Raw genomic sequence first — 27,651 nt, 5'->3', positions numbered from 1 at the left:
TCTCAGTTAATTACAGCTACTATTTAGCCCTCGCCGACTTTTTATCTAATATTGAAATAAACATTTTGATGAACTGCTGGTATATGCTCCCCATTCCCCCCCCCCCCCCAAAAAAAAAAGAAATAAAAAAACAGGGGAAAAACAACAACAATAAGCAAAGCATTTCACATTTCATTAAACTTCACGATAGCAAAATATCAAGAGAACAGACACTACTGGTATTAAAATCTCACACTGGCTAAGCACATGGACAACACTGGTAGAAAAATATATAACACATGTCCAATGGCACAACTCAAATCTCATGGAATCAACTGCACGTTATCTATGAAGCTTTGCATATATATTTCGGGAATAGGTGGCTTCTAAGCATCCTACATGAAGTGGAAACTAGACGGGGGCCCCACCCACCACAGTGGTCTTGGATGATGGGTGGCACATAAACAAGCAAGAGTACCCGTGAGTCTCGCTTGTAAGGTACTCTTTTAATATAACAAGGTGGTAGAAAGCTTTATTAAATTCTGTGTCATCAAGTGGGATATTTCAGCTCGGCACTTTCATATCACAATGAAATGATTCCACCAGTAATGAATCATTTTTGCAGTATTCATCTTGTTGCTTTGCATTCAGTCCCCAGGGTCATAGAAATTTACTGGTGAGATGTAGGTTTGTACATGTATTGTGCATACTGAAATACTTTCCTGAAAGTTTGGTTCCTTGGAAGAGTTTTGTCCAAATTTACGGCTCTCCTTAAGAACTGCAGGGACAAACATAACTGAAGTGTCAAGCATTGATAAAATTGACCTCCTGTATCTCAGTTTCAATGGTGCTCGGTCTCCACCTAATATAAAGAGAGTTATCGGTGCTCAGGAGTATATACTGCCACCTGTAGGTGACACAAGGAAGCAAGATAGAGCACAATGGTTCGGTCACAACAGCAAATGGATTTGAAACCTGTAGCTACTTCCACTCGTAGAAATCTTGCCATCAGTTGATACTCTACGTCCGTTGATAATTTTGAATGATTTCATGCACTCACTGTCCTACAGCTATTACTGTGGATTTTTAAAACTGGAATATCTGATGTCGACATCAGGCAGGGCATTGCAAAAGATGTCTATCCCACTTGTCAGTATATGAAGTAGGGCACGGGCAAAGTACTTAACACATGCATTCATTTAACAATTGCCTATTCGTTTGACTGACTCATTTGTTTGTCAGACAATAGGTTTTGGTCGCCCTTGGCAAGTGGATTTGTAGCAAGCTGCCGAGGTATCTGAGACACACCTTACTCCTCTCCCAACAATACTAGTAACATTAAGGAAATAAGTTTAATACAACCATCCCTGAATGAGGGACTAAAATCAAGCACACGCTATTTTTATGAGGCATGGCTATCTCTACACAATTCTTGTTTTCATTTTGTTGTTGTTTTTCTTCACTGGGAGAGAATTTGCAGATAGAGCTTGCCACTTTTACAAAGTTCAAACACACATCTACCTGGTAAGTTGAATGACAAATCAGAAACATGCACACACAAGACAAGCATTCGCAGGAATCGTAACAGCACTATCGATCTGTTTAATTGGTACGCAAAATAAATCTCGGTAGACCGGGGAACCGTGGTCCCAAGTCAGGAAGATGATGGAAAGACGACGCGGCGTCAAACAAACATTAAGAGGGATACGAGGAGGAGGAGAATGCATCTGCCCACTTAGAAGAAGTCGCTGTCATCAGGAGCGTCCAGGTCGCGATACTGGATGATGGAGCGTGGGTCACCTCTGTGAAGAGATTGAAAGTACAGCTGGAGAATGTATTTTGTTCCTTCATTCAATCGTTTGCTCATTCATTCATTCATTCATACATACATACATACATATATATATACATTCATTCATTCATTCATTCATTCATTCATTCATTTCCATTTAAAGGCAGTAAAAACACATCACAAATTGCAAAATACAATTGACTGTATTGCACGACAGTCAAATCTGCGTCTTGAATGGACCGAGGAAAACGCAATGACCTGCGCAATGTTTGACTTCTGTGTGTACAGAGGAATGAGGAACAATACGTGTAATGCTTTGGATGTAAATTGGGGGCTTTTATTATCATCGACTTGGCTAATTATCTGACATGTATGCACAGTCAACTTATTTGGAGTGACTGTACGTCTCTATGGTAGGATCATAGGAAGTACACAAGAGGCGTGATGGAAACTATCCCATAAAATGATCATTACCTGTCAATGAGGGCAACTACATTGCAGATTCACATGAAACTATAATGATGGCAGATTTTATCCCAAAGAACAAATTGGCGAAATGAAAATTTATTTTGCTGGAAAATTTGATGTGATGACGTACTGTAAGGTGGATATTTTCGCACAACCAATTTTTTGCGCTTGGCCGGTAAGAAGAATTTTGCATGTTTTTAATTCCACAGAATCAATACATCAATTAGTGGAATATAAGGCATGCAAAAATATTTATGTGCTTTTATTTTCGTCCTAGCTTCTGGTCACGCAAAATGCACAAAAATTTCAACACCGCGAAAATTTCCACTTTTACAGGATCTTGAAAGGAGAGGAGGTAGTAGTTGCAAATTCATCAACTCCAAAACATCATATCTATGTTCCTTGTACAAACCAATAGGGGACTGGGTTTTTGTTTTGTTTTGTTTTTGTTATTTTTTCACGATAACGCTTCGTCAAATGTACAAATATCTCTGAATAAATCATGAAAGACTTTGATATTTAATGACTTGCCTTCTGTATGTGCAATTAAATAAAACTCCAACTGTTCTGTTCGTTTAGATCTATCCAGAAAAATTCCATGCAAACATGCAAGTGGCATTTCACCGCAAATGACGCCCAATATTCTTTTTCTCACCGGGCTGCTGCCTCACCTTCGCTGGTACTGCCTCTGGGGCGGTCCCTGGCTGGAGTAGCCGTAACCCTGGTCGTATCCTCCCCGCCCTTGCTGCGAATAACCTGTCGGGAAGTTGACACACACATCAACATCAGCGAGGAGTTAAGCTCAAGGCAAAATCAAATGCAAAGAAAAGAAAAATTTCATGGTGGTTCAAGGGGTAGTGGGGGTGGGTTGAGGCAGAAGAGAAGAAGCACTTACATCCCCCAACCTCCCCCCTCCCCAAAAAATAAATAAGAAATTCCACCCTACATTTCTATCACAACGGTGGAGTGATAGCAATTTATCAAATGTTTATGATAGCAATTTATCAAATGTTTATCGGACATGTAGACATCTTTGCAAACTAATCCTTGGATCATTTGTGTATCTTTGACAGCAGAACATTTTATTGATATGAGTTCATGTCTAAAAAAATAGTGTCTTTCATATATCTTTTAATGCCAACACAACATAACCACCCTTCAAACCATATTCAGCAATGCTGCTCTTTTAATTCCACTCTGAATCACAAGTTTCACTCAAAATGACCCATAAGTTAGCCTTCAGCACGTATTGATGCCAGCAATGTTTTATGACACATGTTGGTACTGTTTTGAGAGGAAATCATGCAGAATGAACATGAAAAACTACTCCACCTTGAACCTCTTAGTTCTGCTGAAAAGAAATGAAAGAAAGTTGCATACATTGCATGTCCAATAAAGATCTGCACCAGATATTACGTGTAAAGACTTCATATGGGCATTCTCTTTTATGATTGCGATTGGAAGGGTGCCAAGGAATACTTTAGAAGGTTATGTTTGAAGACCAAAGCAATTAACTGTGGAATAATTATGCAAGGTCAGCTTGGGCCACCAAAAGTATTTGACTTTGAAATTTTGTTGACTCCCCCCCCCCCCCCCCAAAAAAAAAAAAAAAAAAACAAAAAAAAAAATCATACTAGCCCAAAATAATATGAAATACACACATTCATTCTGAAATTTAGCAAGCAGATTGGGCCACTAAAAGATAGCATTATTACAATTTGGTAGCCCAACATCAATCATTATTGGCCCTTGGTGGCCCATGGCCACTGCTAATGTCAAGCCCCACATAATGTCTCTGTCATGCTTTGGCATAGAGGCATGTAAAAGGGATGACAAAACAGAGCTTAGGGAAAACACAAGGACAAAGATATCAAAGGGCTATACAGAAAAGGATAAATGCAACCTCCATCAGGCAACACAATTTATCATTACCCATATCAGACATCTCAGCTGCGGTTCTACGACATTGCATTCCCCTTGTTGTTAGTGCCAGCAGGGAAATAGGGGTTAACATCCCCCTCTTCTACAAATGCCTATGGGATTTACGTGTGAAAAAATAAGGTAATGGTGTATCTGGGCACTTGGTGATGAAAATTTGCCAGTGATAGGAGTTTCATGACAGAGGGCTAATTCCCAAAATGGAGGACGTTCACTGCAAATGTCTTCCATATGTAACGCATGTTTGTAACTGTGTGTGCTGGCTAGTTACCCATGCCGCATGCCTGAGCTGTGCAGGTGTGCATGCATGGTTTCCGTGCAACACAATGCATGCAGAGCAAAGCTAAAGCTGGTGCCCAGTGAAATTTTGTTATAGGGAAGTTGTACAAAGTTTACATTATGATAATTTCTGATACTGCTCAAAATGCCAGAAATGGGTAATAATAATGATCTGGACTGGCCTTGAAGGGGATACAACATTAATAATTGCCCTTACTAAAATTCTAGGACAGGCAATAAATAATGTATTCCCTTCACGGCCAGTCCATACTATATCAGTGTCTGCCTTCATGGCACAGAATATCATGAGATATAATTTCAGGTCTTGGGTTTACCACATGTGTGGTATGTACCACATGTCCCCCAAAAAATTACAACAGGACCCTCCGCAATGATAGCTTTAAAAATAGTGAGTCAATCAAAATACAATTTCAGGGTATGAAACTATAACTTACTACCTACATCTTACAGAAAACCCCATCCCATTTGCTTCAGTGGTCAAAGAGAAATGAGTTTTGCGGAGCATGTCAGGAATCCCTTCCCTCCAAGTTCTGTCCATTGTGTTCAACATTAATATGCAGGTCCAAGAGCATCCTAGTACTAAATTTGGAAGAATCAGACCCATGACACACTTTACAACAGTCCATACTCATTTCCCTGTGACCACTTAACCAAATTTAATGGGGTTTTCTGCAAAATAGAGCTCAGATGTTATATTTTACGACCCTGAAGTAGCACTTAGACTGTTCATTTATATTGGAAGTTATGGATGTGAAAATCTGATTGAAATTTTTTTGGGACATATTGTACATAATGTGATATCATATTACAAGGATAGCATTGCAGTACACAACATATGACAGGTCTGAGCAAGCTAAAATAACAGCATACCTCTGTTTTGAGTATACAGAGGCTGCTGCTGCCTCTCGCGCTGGCCGTCGTAGCTACTCTGCTGCTGGTAGCCGTGGTAACCGCCTCTCTGGCCGTTGTGCCCCTGGTCGCCCTGCCCCTCCCGGGAGCTGCTGGGGGCCGGCTTGGGCTTGGCGGACTCCAAGATCCTGTGCCTGGCGGAGTCTTGGAGGTAGTTGTTGAAGAAGAGGACCTGGGCACATACAGACAGAGAGAGAGAAAGGGACCATATGAAGTTTACTCGACCCACTGCTGGCTGTGTACACTGAATGCAGACTGCCGATCCATTTTCTAGACATCAAATATGAGAAGCCCTAGCATGACATGGCATGTTCAAGGATGCTGACCTTGTAACAAGTATTGCAGTATTCTGAGTGCTAAAAAAGCATATTTTTGGTGGAAATTTTTTTTTTGTCCTTTTTAGTAACATACATTGTACATGTGTATTAACCTGTTGAGGACAGTTTGACTTTGCTACAACACACATTTTCCATAGACGTTAGCCCGAGTACACTCAGGACTTGTCCTCAACGGGTTAATCAAGAGTGTGAGAGCACTTGCAGAAAAAAAAATAAATAAATCTGAGCAAATCTAAAACTTAAAGGACAAGTTCACCTTTATAAACATAAGGATTGAGAGAATGCAGCAATATTAGTAGAACACATCAGTGAAAGTTTGAGGAAAATTGGACAATCGATGCAAAAGTTATGAATTTTTAAAATTTTTGTGTTGGAACTGCTGGACAAGGAGACTACTACAGCTTGTGATGTCATATTGAGTACAACAGTATAAAGAAAGTTTAAAGAAAATTCAACATATTTTCATTTTATTCCCCTAACAAAAGACCATTTGACTTGCCTCTTTCTAAAGGTAGGGGGAATAATATTACCCATAACTTATGTCAGTAACGAGTCACGGGAATGTGTACTTTTTTCAAAAGATGAAATTTTGTGAAATTCTCTTTATATTTTCCTTATATTGTTGTACGCATGTGACATCGATACACTGCAGTAGTCTTGTCATCCAGCGGTTACTGCACAAAAACTTCAAAAAATCATAACTTTTGAACTGATTGTCCGATTTTCCTCAAATTTTTAATGATGTGTTCTACTAATAATGCTACATTTTCTCAATCCTTATGTTTATGAAGGTGAACTTGTCCTTTAAGACAAAAAGTCTGAATTGCATTTGACTGTGAACATTTCAACACATTTGAACTACAAAATAAAAGTCTGAAAAGTGGGTTTTGGGCAGAGTAAAATAGCCTTGAATGAGATTGAACTCAAAACTCTCACATCCCTGAGTAATACAATTTGGGAAAGAGAGTATTTTCCATGAAACTGTCATTTTTAATAAAAACAAAACAAACAGTACAAAACACTGCAAAAATGTGACAATCAGCATCTCTGCACGTTTTCAATTCATCAATTCCACTTCCATAGACCATACTGTAAAAGCGGATATTTTTATGCGAGTGATTTTACGCGTTCGGTCAGGTAAGATGAGTTTTGCATGTCTTTAATTCTGCAGAATCAAGGCCTGAACTCCTCGATCATATAGCAAGTAAAAATATTCACACGCTTTTAAGTTTTGCACTGGTTTCTGGTTGCACGAAATGTGCGGAAATTTCGACACCACAAAAGCTTTTCCACTTTTACAGAATTAGATCTCTACACTCTGCAAGCATAAGGTGGGACAAAAATGGTGATGTTATTTCAATATATTTCTGCCAACCTCTTTCTTGACAGCCTCAATCTTGTCGTTGTGCTTGTTGAAGATGTGCTTCTTGACAAACTCTGGCCCTTTGAACTTTTTGCCGCTGAGCGGACACAGCCACTTGTCCTTGGCCATCTCCTTGGTGTTGGCCTTGATGAACTTGTCCACCTCCGTATGGGAAAACTCAGTCAAGGAAAAGTTTTACTCTGGGGGTAGTTTCCTCCTGTCACACTTTTTTAATGTTCTCCAAATTAAAAGCGCTCGACATCTATTAACGACAGCTAGTCCATATGCACAATTAATCCAAATGAGTGGGGCAATGGTATCTCTAAAAGTGCTTCACACATCATGACTTGGTGGGCAATAAAACCCCCCACTTTAAAAAAATGGAACAACTTTATTCTACTTGCAAGTATCTGCTTTGCCTGTGTATATAGAGCCTAGACAAGACGACACTGTGTAAACTACATCGAAATCCCCACAGCATTGAGTTTGCCTGAAACTTTCGCATATTCTACTAAACCAAACCTGTTATACTGAATAACGATACACTGAGTCAATAGAACCTGTTTGCATTAATTTCTGCCCAACACAGAGAACTAGATTAGAATGCCAAAATTTAAATGTACACAATATAAAAATGACCCCCCCCCAAAAAAAAAACAACAACACAAAAACAAAACAAAACAAAACAAAACAAAACCCCCCCCAAAAAAGAATTCGAATACAAAATGAGAGCAAGACATTGTAAATCACACAGAACAAATGAATTGTCCACAGTGAATAAATATATAATATTTTTAGAATGACAAAAAGGATATAGATCCTGATCTTTCTTGCCCAGTTTCGTGAGTTCTTCATCGCTCATCTTGGCTTTGATGTTCATCAGGGGCTGCAGCTTGTTCTCAAAGTTGGTCTGCCAGTTCTCCACTGTGAGAAGAGAGAAGTGGGGGGGGGGGGGAGGATGGAAACAATTCCAAATTTAGACATTATACTGTAAAGGAAGAGCATAAAGGAGCATGAAATCTTAGTAAGAAAAAAAACAACAACTTAAGATTTGCCTGCAGGAGAATCACTAGCAGAGCAAACATGATGAATGACAACAGACGTAGGAGCATCAGACACACTGCTACATGCATGTCTGCGGTTCAGCTATTTCTTCACCCTTTTTATTATTAGCACACTGTAAAGCTATACATTTTTGTGAATTGGAGGCGGTGGCCTCTTTTGCGGCATGAAATTTTTCCAGAATTGCCACTGGCATTCGATGCATATATAGGTGTAGACAAGAATTTTTGTCTGCATTCTAATTTTGTGAATCTTGGCTCTCGCAAAATTTATGAAAGTAAAATGCATGCAAAAATTACTCGTCTTAAAGTATGTCTGATCATGAGAATTTTATGACTGCATTGTTTGCCTTCAACATGAGCTGACAGTTTAGAGTTGCTTTGCCTATTAAATATGCTTACTGTCTTTCTGCGTGATTCTTGTCGGAGGGTTCTGTCCCCGGCAGTGCATGATGCCGCACCGGTTGGGCATCTCGTCTTCGATGCCATAGACGGAGCAGTTGTAGTAGTCTATTGAGTGAACGACGCGTAGGTAGAGCAGCAATCTGTCCAAGACCTGGTTCGGATGACACAACATGATTGAAACAAATTCAAAAGTGTGTAAGGATTGCACATATGAGCACAGCTTCTTCATCATCTTCACTCACATTTCATCTTCAATCCAGGCTTCATTTATCAATCAGGCATAATTTTAGCTATACAACATTCATCATCCTCAAGAACTAACTATGCAATATTCAATGAAGATGCAACTGATAAACTCATCTATCTATCATCTGTTTAATAATTGTCCCCTCAATAACTATTCATATTCATTTATCCATTATTCATGTATCATCCAGTAATCATCCATCCACTATCAATAATCAGTGAACAATCCATTAAAGTATCCATTCATTCACCCCTTATTCCCTGGCTAATATTCATCTTTTCTCCAATTATCACCTATAAGTCATCTTTACATATCTCCATTCATCCATCTAACGATCCATACATTCATATACGCATGCATACATATAAATCCATTAATCCATCCATCCATCCAACTATACATTGTATATTCATCAACAATGAATCATTTTAAAACCCTCCAAGTCCTTCACTAATTATTACTTCACCATCCATCCATCCTTCCATCCTTCCCAACCCCCGCCCCCAGCTTGTCACTCCTACCTTACACAGGTGTTCATCCTTCTCGAAGGTCACATCCCCGACCTCCTGCCCTTCCTCCTCCCCATCCGCCTTCTTGCCTAGCAACACCTCCTCCTCGGCGCTCAGCTCCTCCACCAGGTAGTCAGTGATGTTCTCCAGGATTGGGTTCCTCGCCGGGAGGGGCTCTCGTGGCTCCTCCTTTACAGGTTTGGGCTGCGTGGGCAAATCAGACGAAGGGAAATAATAAAAAATGTTCATATGTCAAAATCAGTTGATTCCAATGATGTGAGCTTTCGCTTCGAAGACATTTGGGGTAGACAGGAAAATGAAAGAAAATACAATGTTTCTGACATCATTTCATGTCAGAAAAAAAAAAGTTAAGAAATAAATTTCACTATGACAAACATCCACTGTTTTGTGACCTAAATTTTCTGCCTGATTTTAGATGCTAAATACAAACATAAATGAAATATGATACACCATATCCTCCTCTAAAATGTGTTTGGTTGTAATGTAATCTGTCTTCTCTCAAATCCACACAATTCAAACAGAAATGATATGAATACTAACAAGCCAGGTATATAAACTACATCAAATATTTTTTCACACAGAAATTAGAAAATGTAACTTTTGAAATTTTGATGATGGGAGATCAGCTTCAATGAAGACAAACCCTGTCACTTGTTCGAAGAGAAGTAGTTCTTCTTGACCAAACTCATGAAAACAGCAGTAATGCTAAAATAAATCTTGGAACAAATCTACTCATCAAAAGAAGGGAACTGGTGAAGTTGTAGATTATAAAACAGCAAATGACAGTCAAATGATGAAAAACCATTCCTAAGTGGGCCAGAGAAAGACACACCCACCTCTTCTTTCTCCTCGATGCTCCCCTCCTCCGTTTTCTCGCCCTTCTCTGCATCCCCGCCCGCCGTCGCCGCGGCCGCCGCGGCCTCCGACTCTTCCTTCTTCTTCTTCTCCTCCTCCTTCTCCTTCTGCTTGTCCTCCTTGGCCTTCTGCTTGCGGGCGTCCCAGCCGGGCTCCCCGGTGAACAGCTCATGCTTGCTGTCCATCAGCTGGACGAGGCGGGCGGCCAGCTTCAGGTCGGCCTGCACGATGACCTTGTGGGCCGAGATGCCGCTGACCGCCCGGATGCGGTGCGCCAGGTCGCGGTTCACCACAGGGCTGAGCTCGCAGTCTCGCAGCTGAGGGAGAGGAGGAGGTGAACCCATGAATGGAGATGGGTATTATTACAACACGCCAAGGAGGTGACAACTTTAAATTCTTGTCCATTTCATTCAACTTACTAGCATTCAATCATTGCTTTGTTTTGACATCAACAAGGGGGGGGGGGGGGGTCAAGAATAAATACACATGCTTATTTCAGTATTTAGTAGATAGCTTATCAAATGTGGCATGAATATGCCAACACGTAAGCATAATCGCCACATAATCGAAAAGAAAATGCCGCCCTGGTGGAAGAAAAGAAATCTAAAGGGGGAGCCACAACTGCAATACAGTGAAGGGCAACTGAATTCACTGTCATAACCTTTTCTTCTATCTTTTTTTAAACTAATTTTATTTTTTGTTTTGTTTCCTTTTGATGTCTTTGTCTAAATTTCCAGACTTACTCTGATGCTGCTGAGGTTCCAGCAGATCTCCTTGATGTTGACTGTGCGGTCAAAGGTCACCCAGCCGTGTCGCTGAAAGTTCCTGTCTGGCTGGGGTTCGGCCAAGGCCACCCTCATAAATCCCTTGTACCTCTTGCACAGCTGTTGGGTACAGGTGAGATGAAAGATAGCATATGAAGACATAAGTCCTTATGTCACTCATGCAGATTTTTTATTCAATTACAAAAACTACTGGCAATTGCTTCTATCATCAATGGCTATCATAATGTGATATGTAATGATGCAAGGCCATGAGTTTGACAAATCAGTGGATGTGTTACAACGATTATAAATCATAAAGCCACATAGTCATATGTCATGTACACGTGTATGTATGAGTAATAGTTTAAGCATCTTAATTCATTGTAGAACAGCTGATTCTGCTGTAACACACATTTCTTATAGACACCTGTTCAAACATACTTCTTGGGACTATTCTGCTATGGGTTAACACAACTGACTGTTCTCAAGGCTGCCAACGGTCACACATAAAAAGTAGGGAGGTACCAAAGAGCAATACGGGAGATACTTGTGTTTTGCTTCTATCACAACGAGCAAAAAATGATTCCTACATTAGTAAGACTTTCATATATCATACTGGCAGGTGTAAAGAGGACTTTTGGTTTTTAGGGAGCCTCTCGCAAAATCAGGAAGACTTGGTAGATGTGTGTTCTTATTAACATAAGATATCACAAGCATGCATAGAAGAATTCCACTGCATTGTACAAAATATATTTTTTTTTTCTTTTTTTTGGGGGTCAGAGCTTTTTGTTTCATTTTGTTTTGTTTTATTTTCATGTGTGCCTAGTTGTCGTTGCTTACGATGAAAACAAATGGGGCCCTAATGAAAATAATTTGCCACAGTTAGTACTGGTCTTGGATCAAATAATATAAAAATACCAAACAATATTTTCATTTAAACCTATGCTAACTAAGTGTCTCCGCAAGGAAGCTCATCATAATAATTGTCTCCATAGAGGGGCTCAAAAGAAAGAACAAAAAAATAAACAAAATGAAGAAGTGCCTAGTATCCTCAAGCAGCTTCAAGGATGTACACCAATGGCCTGAAACACTCACCGCCACAATTTCTTCCTTCTTAATGATGGGGGCGACGTTGCGTATGAAGATGGAGAAGGTCTTGTGGAGGGCACGGGGCTTGGGCTGCTCGGGTTCCTTCTCCCCCTCCTCCTGCTCCTCCTTCTCCCCTTCTCCCTCCTCACCTTCTTCCCCTTCCTCCTTGGCCTCCCCCTCCTCGAGTTTGTTGTCGCTCTCCGACGCTCCCTTGTCTGTGTTGCTCTCCAAACCTGATATGATCGTTTTGGAACAAAAAAGAGACCCCACACATTGAATACACTGACGAATATGCTTCTGTTTGTTTGATTTTGAAGTTTTCATCATGTGATGTCACAGACAAAAGACCTGAATGGGTAGCCATTAGGAATCTCTTCTTGACACAGACTGTTTTTGCTGCTGAAAAAGACAGTTTGTGTGGTATGGTGAGCACACCTCAGCATTCAAATCAGTGTCGCTGTAAAACATGACGCTCTTGGGGTGACAAAACCTCGTATCTAAAAAAAACAAAAAAATCAAATGTTTAGGAGAGCAAAAAAAAGAAGAAAAAAAGTGACAGCCGAAGCTATAACAAATGGGATTGCCTATAACACCTTTTGACATGCCACAGCTACTTCATTTTTGTAGTAATACAGCTACGATGTGAACAGGACATCACTAAGCTGATTATCTGACAATCCAAGAGTGATTTTCATCAAATTTTGGAGACACAAGGGTTTCTCACCAAAACTACAATTAACACCAATCAGTAAAATGGAAAATTTTGAATCTTTATATCCAATGACAAGCTCAAAACACCCTCAGCAATACCAGATACCACCCTCCTAACAGTTACATGAGGAAGTTTAAGAAGGACTTGCAAATGACAGGCCCTGTCCTCCAAGAATAAACCAGTTCCTTCCAAGATTCTCTGAGAACCTTTAAGGCACCCAAATGAGATTCTTTTTGCCCATCGACAAAGAATGCACAGGTCAGTTATACGCTTGTGTGAAAGCAGTCAAGCAGTAGAGTACATGTATCCCCTTTTAATGGTCAACGGCATGTGCCATCAAACAATGGGAAATACAGATCGGACGAGAGATTATGAACTCAAATCTTTCGATCAAAATCATATTTTTCTGGTAAGCATAACACAAATAAACACAAATTTAGGCCATGTATGTAGACACTCCTGTCTATATTTCGGGAACCTTGTACAACAGGTTCCCATAAGGAACATGTTAAATGTCAGAGAGGAAGAAATCGCAAGACTTTCGTCCATACCTGGAGGGGCAGGCTCTGGTTCCTGCATCTCCTGCTCCTGATCAGACTCCTCCGACTCGCTGCTCCCGCTGCTGCTGCTGATGTCGCTCTCGCTGTCGCTGTACTCCTGGTCCCTGGGACGCTTGCGCTTCTTCCCCCTCTTCCTCTTCTTGGACTGGTGTCCCGTGTCCCCCTCCTGAAGTTTGAATTTTGCGAGAGTGTATGTGAGTGAGTGTGAGTGTACAGAAAACATTGCAGGACTTAAGAAATTCACTAATTTGACGCTCTCTAAACTTATGGAGAACCACTTGATCGGATGACTAGAGAAATGGTCTAATATCACTTTTGAAAAAAAGAAATCTTTCAGTTTCTCCTTTCATCGAAATTGACGCCCCTACCTAATCAAAGACCAATGCTTCCATCTTGCTTTCATTAAAGAAACCAAAAAACTGTTGCAAGTGCTACATATTTTGAAAATCATGAGGGCATAAAGGAACTATCAGAGGGGTTTGAATGCAGAGAGCATGACACGACTATAAAGACAAATGGCATTGTCTCTTTGGAAAACCTCCTCCAAACTAGATATTTACAGAGCAAAAGAAAAAAATGATCAAATCTATTCAGAACAGTGGATATGAACAAGTCTACTGCCAATATCCTACAGCTTCTCTTTGTTGATGCGGTTGGTGGTATTAGTGTTGGTGACAATTGTGCTTGCGTTAGTGGCAGTGGTGACGGGATTTGTGGTGTTTGTGTCAGTGTTGTGGGTGGTAGTGTCAATGTTGTGGGCAGTGGTGTCAGTATTGCAGTAATTGTTACCAGTGTTGTTTTTGGTGTCAGTGTTAGTGGTCATTTTGTTGGGGTTAGTGGTGGTGTTGTCAGTATTAGTGTTGATGATGTCAGTGTCTTTGGTGGTGTCACTGTTTAGTGTTGATGATGTCAGTGTTGTGGGTGGCAGTGTCAGTGTTGTTGCTGGTGTTGTTAGCACGTGTGGGAGGGGTGTAAGAGGTTCTTTTTACCTTTTCGGCTTCTTCTTCATCTTTCTTCTCATCATCTTGGGCAGGAGGTGGCGGGATGGGCTCTGGCAGAGACACTTTACTGTCATCCTACACGAAGATTGCAGGATATGAGAAAAAGAACAAGATAGCTAAAGTAGTCCATATAAAAATGACCAACATACAAAAGCAAATGCCAAGGTTGAATTACAATGGGTGCTGTGAATCTTGTAAATGCATATCTTTGCAATGACTGAATTCAGTGTGTATGAAAACAAACACATTCAAATACACCAAATACACATGTCGGATGTCATGCTGCAGTCACATTGGACACTGGCCACATACTGTTGAAAGGGACATTCCAGAAGATTTTCATAATTTCACATCATGTAGTACATGAATCGATAGCTCCATGTATAGATTTGTGGAATTTATTGTGGTCCTTGAGCAGAAAGGCCAATACTCTGAAAAATCTTGAACAAATTACACTAAACAGTGTTGACGACATAGAGGAGCCTCATTTATTTCAGAAATGTAGCAGTGCAATCCCATTACAATACCACTTACTTAACAAGTTCACCTGTGTAGAATCTATGCATGCCTTTTTTTGTTCTGCTTCCTTGATCCCCAACTCGTGCATTCTTAAGGTGAGGCTGCCATGTCATCACCCTTGTTTATTGTAATTTGTTATAAATTTTGAAAACATTCTTACTCCTCATCCCACTCACTATAAATTCTGAAACTCTGTACTCAGTATAACAAATAGATAGTTGTTTAAATGTTAAAGTCTGAAAATCACCTGCAGGTCTCCAAATAATGTGAGGTTTTATATGTTCACAAATCTCATGAGACACACGAAAATATTGGCTTGATCCCTAAATGACTGTGACATGCATGCAAACACTTATCCATTCAGTACTATGCTCCACAATCGCAAATTTATCCACTCGCAAAATCGTTGGGGAGTCCTGATTCAAAAAACAAACAAACAAACAAATTTAGACTCGATAAATATATGCCGTATACAGTAACTTACATCTTTGGGAGGTGGGGGTGTTGGTCCCTCCTCCCCTTCCGTTGTCTTTTTGTCCTCTTCTGTCTCCTTGCTCTCTGCTTCTCCATCCTCCACGTCGGCCTTTTTCTCCTCCTTCTCTACCTCCTCTCCATCTTCCTCGCCCTCCTCTTTCTTGGAATCCTGGAGTCTTGAAGGGTAAAAGTAATATTTTAGTCCAATGTGTAGAACAGAAAATACTCCTCTTTGCACAAACACCTCTTTCTAAATGAAGAATATGTTTCCAAGAGAAAGAATATAAATAGGTTATCTCACAATGCCAATAAAGCAGAAGAAGCAGATCGTCAAAATCACATATTCCCCCCTCCCCCCCAAAAAAAAAAAATAATAATAAAAGAGAAAATCCCAATCTTTTCTTTTTAATACTTATCACAGCTTCATTTGCAAATGCTGATGAGGAAGGCAGAACATAATGACCACTTACTTTGTGCATAAGAAACAAAAACTACCTTCTCAGCACAGAAAGTATGCTTTTCATATGTATAGAGTAAGCAATAATGTGCAGAGTCTGAACAGAAACAAGTTCTGACAAGCGTGGACCAAATCCATGTTTTTTATCACAAATACGTGTTGGCACTGTCGGAATGAAGTCTTTAGAGGAAGACTAGCAGCAACAGTTTTAGCTGCTTTAGCTGAGATTGCGTGATACCCATTGCTGACAACACAGATTTCCTGAACAAAACATGTTTGAACAAGGAAAAGTAGAAATTACGCGGTGCGTAATATATGTCCCCGCCAGAAGTAGCATTTAGTAGCAAAATGTACAATATAGGTAAAAAGATCAAGGTCAAAGGTCAAAGAAGTCAAAGGTCAAAATTCTATGTAGAAGTTTTGAAGCCCTCACCTAGTGCCATCACATAAAGCAAACGGAATCGAAATCGGGTTAGAAATGGCGAAGGAGTAGCATTTTGTAGCCAATGTACAATATAGGTAAAAAATCAAGGTCAAAGGTCAAAGAAGTCAAAGGTCAAAATTCTATGTAGAAGTTTTGAAGCCCTCACCTAGTGCCATCACATAAAGCAAACGGAATCGAAATCGGGTTAGAAATGGCAAAGGAGTAGCATTTGGTAGCAAAATGTACAATACAGGTCAAAAATCAAGGTCAGAGGTCAAAGAAGTCAAAGGTCAAAATTCTGTGTAGAAGTTTTGAAGCCCTCACCTAGTGCCATCACTTAAAGCAAACGGAATTGAAATCGGGTTACAAATGGCGAAGGAGTAGCATTTTGTAGCAAAATGTACAATATAGGTCAAAAATCAAGGTCAAAGGTCAAAGAAGTCAAAGGTCAAAATTCTGTGTAGAAGTTTTGAAGCCCTCACCTAGTGCCATCACATAAAGCAAACGAAATCGAAATTGGGTTAGAAATTGCGAAGGAGTAGCATTTTGTAGGCAATGTACAATATAGGTAAAAAATCAAGGTCAAAGGTCAAAGAAGTCAAAGGTCAAAATTCTGTGTTGAAGTTTTGAAGCCCTCACCTAGTGCCATCATATAAAGCAAACGGAATCAAAATCGGGTTACAAATGGCAAAGGAGTAGCATTTTGAAGCAAAATGTACAATATAGGTCAAAGGTCAAGGTCAAAGGTCACAACTGAAATTGTGTATAGAAATTTCAAGCTCCCATGTAGTGCTATCATATAAAGCAAACAGAATCAAAATCGGGTTAGAAATGGCGAAGGAGTAGCATTTTGAACATTTTGATCACACACGGACGCACGGACGGACAGACGGACAGACGGACACACGGACACACACACGTACGGAGCCCGTTTCATAGTCCCCTGCTCGAACTCGTTCGGCGGGGACAAAAAGCGTGGGCCACCACCTGCGACTTGTGCACACTTGGATAATGCCTTACTTTTCTTCAACTTTAGGGGGTCTGGCGGACTCCGACACACTCCGTTCCCTCTCTCCGATTCTGGTGGGCTCTGGCTGATCCAGGATGCTAAGGTCCAGGTCTGTTCCACCCTCCAGGCGTATCACGACTGGGATTATCCATTGAAGAGAGACCGAGAAAACAAGGCAATGACAGTTACTAAAGCATTGGAGATCTCTTTACTTGTTTTACATTCACTAGTGCACACCACACAGAAATAATGTTTCTGGCACCCTTTGAGGCAGAGGCATACAAATGCACAGTAAAATAGTTCTTTGTAAAAAAGGTATTCTTAACAACTTGTTTCCAGTTAAAAACAAATATATGTATCTATATCTATATATATAAATTATATATATACATATATATATATAGATATGTGTGTGTGTGTGTGTTGTGTAGATATGAAGCTATGAAAAAGACAGAGCTGAAATTACATGCTATGTTCTTCATGCAGTGAAAATCTTGAGGTGACTGGGTTTCACATGCAGGGGAAATTCACGAAAGTTTCATGCCGCGAATGTTTCTGGTTTGGCAGTACACTCTTTGATAGGGGGACTGTTTCAGTGATGAACTAGGCAACCTAGTATTTTGTGACTGACAGAATGCAAGGAGATAAACTCTTACCCGAGTCCAAGAGACGAATCACACCCTCCGACCGGTCAGACTGCAGCCCGACTTTGTCCACGTCGCCCTTCTTGAAGAACTCCATGAAGACACAGAGACGGCGGTCTATGGCATCTTCCGTTTCGGCCTGCTGCCGCTCACACTCGTCCGGGTAGTACTTGGTGCGAAACCTGGGGTTTTTGCAATGGGGCAGCCAGCAGATTCTTGCGTTAGAAAGTGGACAGTCCCAAAAGGCCTAAAAAATTACACTTTTTCTTTCTATAATCTCTGAGGGTATCTGAGTGTCTCTGATTTACTAAAGCTCCACAGGGGCTTCGAAATGAAACGCAATTTCACTGACAGTTATCATTCTTATCTCTGTGCATCCCTCTAGTAATTCAGTAAGAGTGTATTGTGGTTCACAAGTTTAGATACTGCTTTTGTTCCTGTTTTAAGACAACTGGAAAAATTTGGAACCCGGGAAAAAATAAAGAGAACTTAATTTCTACATTCTTCGACTTGGACAGTGATAACTATGGTCTGGCTACCACAAGTATTAGACTGCATTGGACTTAAAAGCAGTTGCAAATAGAGGCTTATTACTGAAAAAAAAAGAGTTTTCTTATTGCCAACTACATCAGCAAGCTTCAAGATTTATCTGTCTTTAATGTCTGCATTTCCCCCCCCCCCCCCCCCTTACAGTTTCAACTTCCCCCTGAGTAGAATTTATCTAAATCTGATTAGAATGCAAAAAATATTAACAAATCAGGGAAACTTTCAGAGTAACTGAATGCCCCACCTCCACTCTGGGCAATGAATCAGGTAAAAACATGTCCTGCTTGGAAAATTTCACGGGGATGAATCAACATTGCCGCTCCCGGATAGAATGCCACCACATTCTCTCACTGTCATATCCCAAATATAAATGTTTGTGAGCACAAACCCAAAACATTCTAGATGCCCAAACTTCACATAAGGTGCATACAAGTTAAGTTAGAAGCGCCTTTGTCATATACTGTACTCTACTGAGTTTGATATCTGAAATAGGATGGGCTAGCCTCACAGATATTCGGTCATATCTCTACACATACAGAACTTTTCCAGATCATTAAGTTTACAGGTCTCTAACAAGCCTCAGAAAATGCAAATAATGTTCAACAGCATGAACTTGAAAGAAAGCAACATACATTTTAAAACTGGAACATATTTGGTGTGGGAATATTGTTCAATTTCTTGGTACATATGAAATCAAATAAATCCAAATTGTTACTATTCAATCTACCTTGACATAAATCTCTTAAATACAATCACACTGTTTAAACTCTGGGAGGTTCATATCCAACCAAGGTTTGTATTGTTGTTATTTTGTTGTTATTTTGTTTTTTGTTTTTTCTGTCCCTCATGTGTCTTGCCTGCCCCATCCCTGTTGCGGGTCAAAGTTCATGGGTAAAGCTTGTATATCACACTTAGCCACAACGTCCTCCAAACCTCCCGCTCGCCGGCAGCCTGGCGCTGTCTCGGAAGGCACCAGCCTTGCTGGCTAAGAGACTCATTTAGGGCTTTTCTGAAAATTAAAAAAGACAGACCGCGTCGGCGAGGCTGGAGTTCCTTGGAACTCGTTCTTCACAGAGGGTGCCCACGCAGGTTTCACAAAATCTCCTTCAAATCCGGGCTTGCCGTGAATATTTACTTATTCGCTTCGGAGTCGCGAGATCAGCATGACATGAATTGATCGTCGTCAGCATTTTTAGTGAGAGAGCGGGAGAACATAAACAATGGCAAATTCTCGGAGGTGTATCGCGATTCTGTGCTAGTATACTGAGGGGGTAGTACGCGAGATATGACACGACCTTACAACCACTGCATTGTTTCACAGTGGGAGCTTACAACGACACAAAGAAATCATAAAGATGAGGGTCGTACATGGAGCATTTCTAAAAGCGGTTCCAGCTGTAGTAACGCTTCATCAACACTTCGCTGTGAAAATGGAAGGGTTAAACATAATGGCATAAAAGAGAATTCAGTGCAAGCTTTATACTGACTGGTAAAAAGGTCTTTTCCGTGTTCTACTTTTTAAAAAAAATATACAATTTTTTGTATGTCCAAAGTTCATGGGAATCAATCGATTTGTCCATTTCTCTTATACAGGTTGTAATTTGTTTATAAAACCTTAGAAAGTTGTCCAATTGATAGTGATAACTTTTCTGACATAGAAATGCAGTTGATGATATCAAACACATTCACAGTATTTGCTCTTGCTACATCCCACATCTGCTTTGACTTTCAAAAAAAAAACAAAAACAGAATCACTAAATTCAAATTAATAAATACATGGCAGGTGGTTTTATAAAATGCCAACATATTTTGTTTGTTTGTTTGTTCCTGTTCCAGGTACAGAGCAGGAATGTAGAGCAAATGAATCAAATGAAGTAACATAAACAAAGAATTGTACAGAAAACTTTAAAAACACAGCTATTGATATAACATCACAAGTCATCACTCCGATATATCATTCAAGTGCAAAGCATTTCTTCATGGTATTAAATCTATCATGAAATCCATTGGCTGCAGCCCATCCAACCATCTTATATGATAACCCTTGTGCCAAACATATTTTTTTCTTGTCATCTTTCAAGCATAGTAGTTCCTTTTGGTTTTGCAGTCATCAACATTTCTCTGGCATGAATTTATCTCTTTCCCAGTTTGTCCTCAATCCTCGAATAGGACAAATCAATAGGACTTTCATACACAATGCATGTAAATTATTCTTCATCTCTCTGTCCCCTCCCCCCCCCCCCCATCTGCCACTGACAGAACTGCTGTGACTTTTCATCAAAGGAGAGGAAACACCTTACGCACAAATCGATATGTGGGACTACAGTGTATCACTCACCATTCCTCATCTTTGTGGGCCAGGAAGAACTCGCTGAGCTGGGCCTTGTGGAACTCCAGCTTGTACTCGTTGTACTTCTTGACAGCCTCCTGGTCGTCGATGGAGTCCTCCTGCGAGGCCAGGAACTGCTTGAAGCTGAGCATCTGGCCGCTGCCAGAGCCGCTCTCCCCACGACCCCCTTGCTCGCTGTCCATCCCATGCCTGCTGGGGTGGGGAGGTAAGGTCAGAGGGGGCCAAGAGAGCGGAGGTTAAGAGTGTGGTTTTCTGCATCTGATGCTACACAATGGCAGCCATTATAATCAGGGCTGGAATGTGTGACTTCTACCAGTACACTGGAGCTATCACACAGCAACCCATCGACATCCAAACATGTAATACTAGAAAACAAATCCCATTTTACAGGCAAGCTAGTTTCCCTTTCTGAAAGGCTTTGCCTCTAACACTTATGACAGAAGCAGTCTGATAACGTAGAGAAAAGTTGGCCCAAACTTGAGGCAAGCATTTCATGTATTTTTATCATGCAGGCATTAGTTTCACATTATTCTCATTACTTTTCAACTGAAGGTCGAGTGTTGTAAACTGTACAGTGATACATTGCTACAGGAAAAGCAAAATGACATCAGGCCAGGTTGTCAATAATGATGTGTTATGATTTCCAACACAGTCATGCAACAAAATATCTCTGTTCGCATCTGCAGTCAACCTTGCTAAAGTTGATCTTGCATAAGTTGAATGATCACCCAAGTCGAAGGTCTTTTTAAGTCCTCTTCTCTTTATATTCTATTGATTTTAATCTCTCATATAGTTCAATTTTCTCTAAGTCGAAGCTATTTCTTCACTCCAAATTTATTCGACTCAGGCAAGGCTTACTATATTTCTGTTTACCATCAATTGTTTATACATTTCGATATTTGCGTCATCATTCATAGAAGAGAACAGAGAAGACGAGGAGGAAGATGATGATGATGACAAAAGTGAGGCCCGAGGTCATCACTTGTTCTGTCTACGCTGAAGTATGAATAGATTGAGTGTAACTGACCCATGACCTTGCCCTTGATACTGCCCTCTCTGGCCGCTTCTCATCATGCCGCCTCCGCTGCCGCCGCCACCACCCCCTCCACCGCCTCCTCCCCAGTTACTGCGATATCCTCCGTAACCTTGGTTACCGTGGCCACCGTCATATCCATAGCCGCTGTTGTCCCTGGACGAACAAGAATGTGTCATTGGGGGAAAAAAACGTTCAGAACATTTGCTACATACATGACCTGTACCATATCCCCCCCCCCCCCAAAAAAAAAAAAAAAAAAAAAAAATGCAATGGGACCCTCTGCAACGATAACTTTAGAAATTGTGAATCAATCCAAATACAATTTAAGGGTGTGAAACTATAACTCATTTCCCACAACCTACAGAAAACACTATCCGATTTGCTTCAATGGTCAAAGAAAAAATGAGGATCTTTGTAGAGCATGTCAGGAATCCATTCCCTCCAAGTTCTGTCCATTGTGTTCACGCATTCATAATTATATGCAGTTCCAAGAGCATCCAAGTGCTAAACTTGGAAGAAACAAACCCATGACATGCTTTACATCAATCCACATTTCTCTGTGACCACTTAACCAAAAGTGAATGGGGTTTTCTGCAAAATACAGGTAAGATGTTATATTCTTAGACCCTGAAATAGCATTCACACAGTTTAATCATATTGAAAGTTATCAATGTGAAAATCCATTGTAATTTTTCTCTCTTTTTTTTCCCCTTTTTTTTAAAACATAATGTACAAGTACAGTACAATATGCTCGTACACTGAGAAATCAATCTGCTTGTGTAGGCTGCAAAAGTTTATGGGCTGGCAATCCACAGCCAGGGCAGAAATACACAGAGGATAAGAGTCAAACAGTATGAAACCTGTAAGCGGTCTTACTGGAGATCCAAAACTGATTACCAGTACCCAAATACATCATGTGTACTTGGGTACTTTTTTTTTTTTTTTTTTTTTGGGGGGGGGGGGGGGGGGGAGGGAACATACTGAGCACGCACAGTACAATATGCTGGTACACTGAGAAACCAATCTACTTGTGCAAGCTGCAAAAGTTTATGGGCTGGCAATCCAAAGCCAGGGCAGAAATACACAAAGGACAAGAGTCAAACAGTTACTGTGGATCCAGAACTGATTACTGGTACGGTACCTAAATACATCATGTGTACCTGCTACTGAATACCCACACAATATTCAATGTACAGTGTACAAATCACCTTCCAAAGCTATTAACAGAATTCTGATATACAACGCTGTGGACTAGAGAATTTTGATATACGACGTCGTCTGTAAGATTATGGAAATACATACCAGTCACGTCGCTGTCTCTTCGCTGGCGGGCTAATATCATTGCGACGGGACGGCGGGCTGTACCGATCCTGGCGCCCTCTGTCGTAGTCAGGGAAGTCTCTTCTGGTCCACTCGTTGCGAAACGTGCGACTGCAAAAAGGGTAGACAGGAGAATTCTCACAAATATCAGGACTACTGCTGAAGTGTGGAACAAACTATAGAGTACAGTATATTTCACAGACTTAAAGGGATGGTACAGTATTGGTGGAGATGAGAATTGGGCTTTTAAATTTTTGCGAGATACCAAGAAAATGCTAAATGATATAGTACAGAGCATACCATTTTAAGAGGAATTCAAAGTTTATTTGACAAAAATCGGGTATGGAATGACTGAAACATCCAAAAACAAGGTAAACAAAGCGATCGTAATAAAGTGTGGGTCCCACACTTTATTAGAATCGCTCTTTTTTGGATATCTCAGGCATTTCAAACCAATTTTCATCAAATAAATGTTGAATTCCTCTTAGAATTACATGCTATTTCATATTTCATAAGAGATTTCTCATTATCTCACCCAAAACTGTTAAAAACCTGAAATCAGGTCTCAACCAAAACTGTACGATCCCTTTAAATTGATGTCAGATAGAGAGAAGGAAGACAGAAAGTAAGGAGAAACTATTGATGCACCATCATCAAAATATTGCATGTGCTAATGCTTGTAATGCACTATGTTTTTATAGATAATATTGCATGTAAGTGTATATGATATGCTGATGCTTGAAATGCACTGTCTATATACTGGACATTTTTATGGTATCTTTTACTCAAGCTACTAAACCTGTACAAGTCGAGCGGAGTGATAAGCGCGATCCCGAGAACTGGAAAAAAATAGTTTCAGAGTGACTGCTCTCAATTTATGACTCGCTCATAAATTTGAGGATTCTTTTCTTCTCTGGTTCTTGGGATCATGCCATAACTCGACTTCACGCATACAGCTTTGGCAGCTCAAAGAAAGAGTCCAGGATCTAGACTAGTATAACAGATTTGCAGGTGTTTACTATGTGAAAAATGGAAAACATGCAATATTTAGCCGGGACAACAATGGCTGCACTCTAACATGCAGAATACTCAGGAATTATTGACTACAAGGTACTTTCATGTGGCCTTCACAGTGTATTGGGTGGACATTTGACTATTCACACACACTTCCTGAAGTTGTACTTTTCCACCTGAGATTCATGTTTTTTAACATTTACAAGTGTTTGTTTCAAAGGAGTATAGTCCAAACAGAGAGAAAAAAGAGAATTCCGAATGAATTAAGAAGCAATATTCTTTAGTGGTTGTTGTTGTTGTTGCTCTTTCTTTGTTTACTCACTTCCTGTTCCTCATTTGAGTAGGAGACATCCTACCCACTTGTGCGCGCCTACGGGAGAGAAGAGAAAGATTAGGGCATGGCTCCATATTACAATGTCGCGCTATTATAGCCTTGGGAAACGCTGACTCTTTGCATTATTACATTTTCACTTGAAATATCATAAAACAATTTCATGGCCAAACTAGATTGTCTTCTTTGTAAATAATGTAGCAGGTGGGAATCCTGTTTTTCAAGATGTATTCATATCTAAGCATAGTTTGCATAGTATGAGATGTACACCTACATGTGTACATACACGCAATATTCATCAATAGTCGTTTGTCACACAAATGCTTAGACTGCTGTACTGAACGAAATTTCAAATGATGAGGAAGGGTCAATACAGATTAAGCTTCAAAACACTGAGTCAAAAGAAGAACAATTGTAGGACTACACTACAGCATGTGTAACTGTACATACAGTAGTACATAAATTATACACATTTGTACATCAATTTGTTTAAAATAAACACACACACACAATGTCGTCTTGTGGTTCAGAGTGATCTGTGGAAATTGGCAGGAAACAAGAGTAAATGGGAAGCAATAATTACCGATCTTGCCAGTCATCCCTCCTTCTTTCGTCCCTCTCCCTCCGGTCATTATAATCCCTTCTCTCTCCGCGGAATTTATCGCGCCTCCGAGGGCGACGCTCATACTCTTCATCACTTTCCATTTTCTCTATGGGGAGAGAAAAAAAAAAAGGAGAGAAAAGAGAAAGAAGTTAAAAGGAAAGCATGATTATTGGTATTACAGTATTCAATCACCACCACCACCACCACCAAAAAAAAAAGAAAAAGAAAAAGAAAAGTGCAAGCCAGGTTGCAAGAAAAAAAAAGAGAGGGGGTGAAAAATATTTTTGAAAAGATTACAATTTGTGAGCATGTCTTGGGTAACTGGATTTGATGCAATTGCTACATTTAACTAGATATCCAGTGAGTAGTATCAGCTAGTATGAGTGAGAGTGGCATTGGTGTATTAATATTAGTTTCATTTTATTTTCAATTGCAACGAGACAACTACTGTAAAACATGGTATTTTCGCAGCATGAAATTTTTGCGCACTGCAGCTGATGGCCTTTTTCACAGCATGACATTTTCGCAAGTTGCTTCTAACATTAAATGCGTAGAATGTAGAGTCTATGTGTAGTGTAGACAAGAACTTTCATGTGCATTTTTAATTTCGCAAATCTTGACTCTCGCGAAATTCAAAAAATTAAAATGCACGCGAACACTCCTTGTTTTCCACTACTCACAATCCCCCGGCTGCACACTAACCCATTTTTCCTACTGGTCCGAGAAGTCCCCTGTAGACCGACCGACCAGAAGGTATGAGTTTTTCCATTTTCACTGGTCTGAACTTAAAATATAGGCCTAACGTTAGACCATTTCTAGCTGTTACACACTGTCCGAAACAAAAATGGGGGACCGATGACGACGGAGAAACAGATCGTGGGTCACTACACACATGTATGATGAGCAGGGTTCCCCCTCGGCCCTCATGACTCGCGTATTGACATTGCGCGCATGTCCGAATTTTGGAGAGGCTGTCCGAATTTTGGGGAATTGACAAGGTGATAATATTTGGGGATTCTGTGAAATTTTATGATGTATCGAACAAAATCAATATTTGGGAAAAGTAGGTTGATATTTCAATTTGATTATAGATATAATTTTGTAGAGTATTAGGCTTATTCGAGTTGAACAAATATTGAGAAAAAAGCTTAAAGTGTCCGAAAATTGGGGGTTTTACCAGTCAGACCATTTTACAAACTAATATAACTTGGGCGTGGTTAGCCTAACCGTAGTTTAAAAGCCTAACATTACACTTACAATTATTAATCTAGTCTAGACTGTCTAACTTAGTTAGATGTCTAAGTTTTCAACTTACTGGGCGTCATCGTAGGTAAATTTAAGTTTAATTCAGGTAATTCAGGAATCGGGTAAATTTAACCAGTAAAATTTACGGTACCATGTACGGCAGTAACGTTTGTTAGCAAGTAGAATTTTAGCATTGTTAGGTGTTAGAAATAACAGAATGCAATGACCAATGTGTCTGGAATCAAGATTCTACCACTATTCACTAAATTACACTGCCACTGGCACTGACTTGGCATTGATTTAGACCCTCTACCTTCCTTTGACTCTACTTAGAATAGTTCAGTCAGACCAATTTACCCGCCCTGACTTGATTTAAAATACGGTACCCCAACCAAACCCATACACAAAACCGCAACAAAGCACCGCCATTCTATTCTTCCCTCCGTACGCATTCTCCGCTAGTACGCGTGTTAACCATTTGCACAACCCACGGCCCACCCACAGTTCACAACAGCAGTCGGCATGTTACGAATGTTACTAGTGAGTAGTGTAGTAGTTCTACAATGGTCAGTGTACGTGCATCGTCGAACTTCCTCTTTACGAATAAATGGCCTACAGCGCCAAAATACGACACATAAATCCCTACGATTATGTATAGCAGTATACGTATAGACGATATTTGCTTGCAAAATGCATGATTTTAACATTAAAAGCATTCAAGAGAACGTATTAAATACTCACTTTTCACGGCGGAGCTCGTATCGTGTGGAGAGACGCCAAATTAATCAAATTTATGTCGTAATTCGCGCCCTCTACGTCACGCATCAGTCATGCCTGTTGAAACACTATCCATTATGATTGATAAAAAGCTAAGAAAAAAAAAAAGACATTCATCTTTTTAACAGCATGTATCAAAAGGTTCGAGCAAATATATTTTACTTTCTGTATCAATCACAGATACTACAGTATGCAGTTTAGACTCAAACTCACTCATGTGTGATATGGAGGACTGCACGAGTAACAGTGAGCCTGCATCAAACTTAAAGATTATATGACAGGGCTAAAAAAAAAAAAATAAATAACCAAATTGATACCATGGTACACAGTTTAAAACTGCAGAGACAAAATCCTTAAGCCTGTTTATGCATGAATATGAGTATAGGGAATTTGACATTTTTAGTTTTGCTTCATTTTGATTTGTTGCCTTTCAGTTTGATAGATCTATGACAGGGGCGGATCCAGGAATTCCATATAAAGGGGAGGCGCCTTTACAAAATCAAAAGGGGGCGCACGCCCCCCCCCCCCCATTTTTCTCTTTATTTCTTTTGTTTTGACAAAAAATAAAGAGGTGGCCCGAACCTGGGGGT

The 27,651-nt window shown here is 40.1% G+C and overlaps 1 protein-coding gene across 1 annotated transcript; it reads right to left on the bottom strand.

The window, feature by feature from the left end:
* Positions 1–104: 104 nt before the first annotated feature.
* On the bottom strand, positions 105–27,049 carry LOC139726526 (serrate RNA effector molecule homolog). The gene is made up of 21 exons (XM_071637507.1): positions 27,026–27,049; positions 25,019–25,145; positions 24,427–24,474; positions 23,073–23,201; positions 21,762–21,923; positions 20,723–20,923; positions 17,851–18,020; positions 17,206–17,332; positions 15,315–15,480; positions 14,300–14,386; positions 13,302–13,476; positions 12,045–12,271; positions 10,929–11,069; positions 10,167–10,502; positions 9,322–9,513; positions 8,551–8,704; positions 7,903–8,011; positions 7,100–7,253; positions 5,348–5,558; positions 2,911–2,995; positions 105–1,781 (listed from the first exon to the last, which is right to left on the bottom strand). The coding sequence occupies exons 2-21, from the start codon at positions 25,138–25,140 to the stop codon at positions 1,715–1,717; spliced, it is 3,063 nt and encodes a 1,020-aa protein (XP_071493608.1). The 5' UTR covers positions 25,141–25,145; positions 27,026–27,049; the 3' UTR covers positions 105–1,714.
* Between the last annotated feature and the right edge of the window lie 602 nt (positions 27,050–27,651).

Source organism: Diadema antillarum, unplaced genomic scaffold, assembly GCF_040938485.1.
Source record: "Diadema antillarum isolate AM-2024a unplaced genomic scaffold, OU_Dant_1.0 seq00000086_RagTag, whole genome shotgun sequence".
NCBI lineage: Eukaryota > Metazoa > Echinodermata > Echinoidea > Diadematoida > Diadematidae > Diadema > Diadema antillarum.
This window is presented reverse-complemented; position numbering and strand designations above follow the sequence as displayed.

Bases quoted from the DNA above. Each gene is read 5' to 3' on its own strand.
- LOC139726526 (XM_071637507.1), bottom strand. From the start codon at position 25,140: ATGGAAAGTGATGAAGAGTATGAGCGTCGCCCTCGGAGGCGCGATAAA. The intron at 12,272-13,301 runs GTATGGACGAAA...CGATCATATCAG, and splicing joins ACCAGAGCCTGCCCCTCCAG to GTTTGGAGAGCAACACAGAC. The intron at 8,012-8,550 runs GTAAGCATATTT...CTCTTCTCACAG, and splicing joins AAGAATCACGCAGAAAGACA to TGGAGAACTGGCAGACCAAC.